The 6,932-nt window shown below is 42.3% G+C and overlaps 1 protein-coding gene across 1 annotated transcript; it reads right to left on the bottom strand.

The window, feature by feature from the left end:
* Positions 1-2,308: 2,308 nt before the first annotated feature.
* On the bottom strand, positions 2,309-6,362 carry ARF6 (ADP ribosylation factor 6). Its single transcript, XM_046009689.1, has 2 exons — positions 6,209-6,362; positions 2,309-6,108 (listed from the first exon to the last, which is right to left on the bottom strand). Exon 2 carries the CDS (start codon positions 5,620-5,622, stop codon positions 5,095-5,097), a length of 528 nt encoding a protein of 175 aa, XP_045865645.1. The 5' UTR covers positions 5,623-6,108; positions 6,209-6,362; the 3' UTR covers positions 2,309-5,094.
* Positions 6,363-6,932: the final 570 nt, after the last annotated feature.

Raw genomic sequence — 6,932 nt, 5'->3', positions numbered from 1 at the left:
CTAATCTAGGTTATCTGGAGAAAAGGGCACTTCGTAACAGAAACAGTTTTAACTTACTCTAAAACCAGTAAAACTACCATGAAGATATGGGAAATAATTTTAATGAAATGATTCATAAGATCTTAAAGAATATTAAAGTTGAACTTGAAAAACTACTGATTTCACATATTTAAACGTGTTTGGTGAGGGTGGGGGAATCCAGGTTAAACTACTCAATAATAAGTTTCAAGGATCACTAAATGTTCAAAAGTGGTAAATTGTATGAGCCACTGTTTCCTGAAGTTTTGATAAGACTCATTCATTAACCAAAGTCTTTTACTTTGGATTTCCTATATATTTTGGTAATACTTTAAAACTGGGCCTTAGATTTGAGGTCAATGTTTTTCATAAAGGGCCAGATAGTAAATATCTAAGGCTTTCCAGGCTAAATACACTCTGTCACAGTCACGTTTGTATTTTCCTAGTCTTTAAAAATGTAGAAAACATTCTTAGCTCATTCCCTGTAAAAACTGGTCAAAGCCAGATTTGCTCTAGGCCAGTTTCCCTGTCTTAGCTTTACAGTACACATATTATCTTTTTGTTACCATGTAAATTCCACTGATATTTTTCTTCAAGTATTTGTTCAAACATCACTTTCTCCATAAGTCCTCTGAGGACATTCCTACCAGTCCCCCTATATATAGAGCATACTGTATGATACATAGTACATCACCTAACATATCTTTATTATTTGGTCTTTGTTGTTCCCCACACCCACATCCCCACCAGCATAAACTCCATGAAAGCAGACTTTTTTTTTTTCACTGATGGATGGTCTCTATCTAGAATAGTGCCGGGTATATCTTTAGGCTCTCTAAATAAATCTATTCTTGCAGTTATAAAACAAATACCATGGAGGAGAGATGTATCCAAATGAAATTATGTAACAAGTGGAAAAGTATTTCAGGAAGATTGACAAATACCTTCCTTTTAAAATTGTTTCAAGTACTCATGAAACATTTTAAAGAGAAAAAAAAAATGTTCAAAATTACAGCATTTTCTTACTGTCCTACTGAGTGGTTTTTCTTAAAGACTAATTCCCGGGAAGGTTACCATTACTTTGGCTTATTTAAAATCAAATTTCTTTTGCCATTCCTAAACCTCTCTACAGAACCTGTTCTGCCTCTTTGATCTCACTTGTATGTATTCCCTGCCCATTAAACTCACTAATCTAGTTTGGCAACTTTATAAAGTTTAGCAAATCAGGGAAAAGTTACTTTACCTCTTCTCTGACTCCATGTCCCACCATTCCCTTTTTTATAAACTTCCTAACATTGTAATCTTTCCTACTTACCTTTACCATTCAATATAAACAAGGAGCTAGATTCTATTGAATGTTCTACTCCAAATAATTTCTGCTCAGTAATTAGTCAAACTTAAAAGTTCTTTTTGCTATATGTGGTTTTACAATCTTTAAAAGCCAAGATTTTTGCTTTACCACACCCTGATGTATACTTGGCAAGGTACTGGGGATTCCCAGGTAACTGGGAATTTAGGAAGCTCCACTACCATTCAGATTAAGGCTACTATATTTTTAAACATGAAAAACACAAAAACCCACTAAAGAGTAAAGTTATCTTCTGCTGCTACCACTGCTAAGTTGGTATTTGATAGCCATTAGTAAATCACAGTATTAAATATATTAACATTAATATGAGGGTTAAATAATATATCATCTAGAGAACACAGTAAGATATTCTAAAATCAAGTTATAAAAAGTGCTGATTCAAGGGGGAATGCTTACCAAAAAGGAAATGTGTTTAAAAAAACCTTTTACCCAACAAGTTATTCTTCATCTACTATTTTCCTTTCTAAATGACTACAATTCTGCCTTTCTTTTGAGACAAGCAACTGGCTTTTGGAAGACAAACTTTAAAAATCTAAAAGTCAATTGTCAAGGCTGAGACCACTCTGCAGGCCAATTCTTTACAGACACAGTTCTCTACTCCTAAAAACGGTAAGGCTGTGATTTTGGAAAAATGGTAGAATACAAACTGCTTAGAACCTTAATTCTTAAAAAGTTATTTTCAACTTCTTCTGTGTCCTAAGTTATCATAAAATCAGATTAAGTTTGGTGGAACTAAATCAGTACAAAACCTTCTGTACACCCAGCATTATAAAAAGCAAATTGACCCTTTTGTGTTCTTATAAAAGCTAGGTGACTCCAAATCTAGTCACTTTATACCATACATCCCTGGAGAGTAACATGGCCCAACACACCACATGTCCCACTTAATCTAGTCCAAACGAGTAACATAACGTGAGAAACTGCACTGTGTAATTCCTTTATTTTCTGCATATTAGTGCTTTACCAACACTACAACCATATAGAACACAATTCCAAGTACTGCACTTTTTAGTTTGGGGAGATCACAGTCTACAGACTCATTTACTTATATTAGACAAGATTAACCTCATTCAAAACTTACTGCAGTTTATAAATTCACATAAATACAGAAATTGATGCAATTAAACAAAAACTTCAGGATCTTATTTTTTAAATTCCTAGATTGTAACTTTTCCTGCAGGCTCAATTACCTGCCCCATGATCACCAATGGTTATGGCTCAATTTAACTACATCAATTATCAACCTTTTATATCCTTAAAGAAAATGTAAATAAAAATTACAATTTCTTACCAAGAAGTTTAGGGTTTTCCAAATTTCAAATATTTTCTTCCCCCCTCCCCCCTTCAGTTAGACATTTCAAATAAACTAAAAATAACCACATCTCACCTGCAACATTCAATAGCAATCACTTGATGTATAAAATTTTAACTATGCTCCCAGTTATTTTAAAACAAAAAAATGGCTGCCTATCAATCTGTCTGTCACAAGTTAGAAATACTACATTTAGGAATTAAGATGAGGGTTTCAAGTTTCCTCCAGTTTAGGCATTTATACCTTTGTGCTTGTCTTGTCTAAAGATGTTACTATAGCATCGGTATTTGTATAACCCATGTTTATGTACCTTAAAATGCAATCACTTAAAACACTAAGAATTACATTTATGTGGAGCTTTGGGAATTTTAAAAGCAACTAAAATGTTCTCGGATGTGTCTGTAAGCTTCACTTCTGGAGATCCTTCTAAAGTAAAACTGAGAACTTTAGTTGCATTTTGAATTCAAAAATCCCTCTGCACCATCAGGAGCCTACAACATAGCACCCTTTCTCATCTGCTTTAAGTAAAATGTGTCAAGACTTTTACTTTCAATAGTGAACTTTTTATAGCCTTATGCTTCTCATACATCTTTGGTAAAAGCTCCATTATACAATATGGCCAAAACATGAAGGACCAATACTGTCCAACTATGTACCATGATATCCCATTCCATTTTAGTTTTCAGACACCCTCATGAACAAAACCCACTCCACCTTTTCCTGTATACTGCCTTTGCAGTCTACGTTTCTTAAATTCCCTATGTTTAATTCCTCGAGGACCTCTAAAATTAATCCTTAAGGCTATATGAGAACCAGATGCAGCTCACAATTCTTTATCAAGCATTAACATTTGGCTCAAAGTATCATCATAGTGGTCTCAATCTAATTACCGGTCCTAACAAGCTAAGCAAGTAATCTTGCTAGGATCTGATTATCACCAGTGAGCACACTGCTTACCCTTGAAGAAAAATAAGTTTACATTCATTGTCATCCGTAGGTTCTTTTTCTTCATCCTACTTCCCCTTTAATTGTCATTCCTCAAGTCTACACATCATTCATTCATCACATTTCCTTCCTTAGGGGAGATAGTGTATTAATGAACCAACAGGATATTTGACTTACTATTTGTATGAGTTAATCCTACAATCAAACAGAATTAAATATCTTTTTTATAAAACATCTTTTCCAGTGTTCTAATTAATGGAGATGTGGATCACTCATCTACAAAAAAGACTTCTATCTTCAGCTTAATCAGTTGCTCTCATGTGAAAACAGGAATGTGTATTTTCCAAACTAGGTAGGTGTATATAATTTGAATTGTTAAATGCTTTATTAATGAACAAAGTAAACATTCTAGTAATTGTTAAACTATTGGTCTTAAACATTTGAAATGTAGTAGAAGTATTTATTCCAGTTTTGCCCCAAAGTCACTTAAAATATCTACAAATACCTCATCTGTGTGTGGCATATACCATTTATTGCTCCATATTCTGGAAAATCTACTTTTAAAGTTAAAAAAGAGGGAAAGCACAGCAAAGTTGGTAACCTTGCAGTGAAAAAATCCATGTTGACGGGTTACACTTTCATCTCTTTATGCAGTGTAAGTTAGCTATGTAATAAGGAACTTGAGTTTTATCCCTACTCATGCATGACGTATGTTTCAGAACTTAAGAGCTGACATTTCAAAGAACTTCTTACATTACCTGTTTAACATACTGATGTGCAACTGGAACATATTACAATGGTATTACTCATTATGTGCCACTGTAGGCTAAGTTTACTACACTGGTCTTAGATATAAAAGGTCACATTCGAAATTACTAAGTTAAAGGTAAAACTCATAAGGGCGGGGTAAAGGCCTTAAATATAAAAGACAAACGGCAGTTTGATTAAGCAATAATTTTCAGTTTACTAGATGAAACAGACTTGCAACATAGTCTGCATGAATGCAAAATAAGCCATCTACAGCAAGTGAAAAGGAAACGGGGCAAAAAGGGGAAAAAAAAGCATACATTGCAAAAAAGATTCTCTCGAAATAAAAAAATCAAACCATTATTATAAAGGACTTTACCAAAAACTGCTATATTTCCCCATCCCATCTGCTGGAAGTCAATAAGAGCATCTAGCACTTTGTGTTCATGTCAATTGTCAGATCAGAGCATCGTAACGCAAAGCAAAAAGAAAAAAGAGGGGGAAAAAGGAAAAAAAAAAAAAACAAAGAGAGAAACAAAAAAAGGAAACCCCTAACCCCCCCCCTCCCCAACCGTAGAACAGTAACTCCAGAGTTCAAATTCAAAAGAAGAGAAAGTGGCAATTGAAAGAGGTGATGGTGGCGATAATCCTATGAATGGGTTTTTGATTTCTCTCCTTCCGGGGGATAAGTAGAGAATGCTCATTAGGATTTGTAGTTAGAGGTTAACCATGTGAGCCCCTCATAGAGTCCATCCCCTGAGGTGGCACAGGAGGGCTGCACATACCAGTTCCTGTCCCGAATCCGGGTCAGGCCCAGTTTCTCCTGGATCTCGTGGGGTTTCATGGCATCAGGCAGGTCCTGTTTGTTGGCGAAGATGAGGATTATGGCGTCCCTCATCTCCCGGTCATTGATAATGCGGTGCAGCTCCTGGCGGGCCTCGTCGATGCGGTCGCGGTCGGCGCAGTCCACTACGAAGATCAGACCCTGGGTCCCGGTGTAGTAATGCCGCCAGAGCGGCCGGATCTTGTCCTGGCCGCCCACATCCCACACGTTGAACTTGACGTTTTTGTAAGTCACCGTCTCCACGTTGAAACCCACTGTGGGAATGGTGGTCACCGACTGGCCCAGCTTCAACTTGTACAGGATTGTTGTCTTGCCGGCCGCGTCCAGGCCCAACATGAGGATCCGCATTTCCTTGTTCCCGAAGATCTTGGATAGCACCTTCCCCATCGCGTCGGAGGAGCCGGGGCCGGGGGCATTCAGGTGTCCCGGGTCCCCTCAGCCAAATACGCCGCAGCCGCCGCGAAACCGAAACGAAGCCTCCCGGCCGCGAGTGCGCCCGTGCGGCCTGCGTGGGAGTTGCCTCCTCGGGGCAGAGGCCCGGACTCGCCACTCACTCGGGCATCACCGACCGCACAACTTGATTCCTCCAGTCGCCGCTGCCGCCCGGGCCCTGTGTCTGCGCCGGGAGAGCCGCCGCCCTGCTGAGGCGCGGCCCGGCCCGGAACTGCCCTTCCCCCCGCAAGCGCCGCGCGAGCGCCGCCGCGGTTCCCGCTCCTCCGCCTTCTCCTCACTCAGCCGCGGGAGACCGAGGCCCTCCGGCCCGCCCGCCGGTCCACGAGCTCTGGGCTCACCGCCGGCCCAAGCTACCCGAGAGTCAGCAAGGCTCCGGCGCCTCGTCAGGTCATTGATCCTCGCGGGAACTCGGTGCGCCGCCTGCAGAGACACGGAGAGGAAGAAGAGAGTTACTGGCGGAGTACCAGAGGGGAACGGAGGCCGAGGTGGCCCGCCTTTCCAGCTCAGTCCAAGAGGTTACCTCCAGCCGCCGCCCTGAGCGCGGGCTCCCTCTGGTCTCCACCTCCTCCTCCCAGTTCTGCCGCTGCCGCCGCCGCCGCCGGAAAAGGCGCCGAAGAAACCGCCTCACTTCCCCTCCCGATCACGCAGGCGCAGCAAGGCCGACCGTTCGACGAGCGCGACCTCTGTAAGGGGCCCGGCCCGCGCGCCTAGCGTCATGGGCGCCACGCGCGAGGGGCGGGGCTACGGAGGCTCGGAGGCCTCGAGGGTGCGGCCAGGCCCTAGACTCGCGAAACTCGGACTCTGACCCGTGCCCACCTGTTGCCACACTAGAGGCTCGCGTACTTTCTGCATTCCTCTTCCGCGCTCTCACCTCCTCCACCCTCCCTCGAACCGGAGGAGCAAATCCTCTGAGGAGCTCCACAGGGTGGGGTCCGCGGGAAGGGCGCTCCCGGGATGAAAGCCTCCCCCATGCTGCTTTCAGACTTGTCCTCAGACGTCGGTGCCCGCCAGGTGCTCCGCGAGTTCCCTTCATCCCGCCCCAGATTTCGCGCGTCTCCAGTCACCCGGGAAAGCCCTACATGCCCTTCCTACCCGTCCCCGCCTCTCCTTGCCCTCTTTTTTCCCTCGTGTTCTGTGCATTTCCTGAAAGACACGTGGGAGGCCCGTGTTTTGTGTGGAATCTGCCAGGCAGTGCGGCGCTTTTACTAGGCTTGGGTTTGCTAGGAAACCCTTGTTTTGAATGT

Source organism: Meles meles, chromosome 6 (assembly GCF_922984935.1).
Source record: "Meles meles chromosome 6, mMelMel3.1 paternal haplotype, whole genome shotgun sequence".
NCBI lineage: Eukaryota > Metazoa > Chordata > Mammalia > Carnivora > Mustelidae > Meles > Meles meles.
The sequence above is the reverse complement of the archived record's forward strand: the minus strand, read 5'-3'. Positions and strand labels throughout refer to the sequence as shown.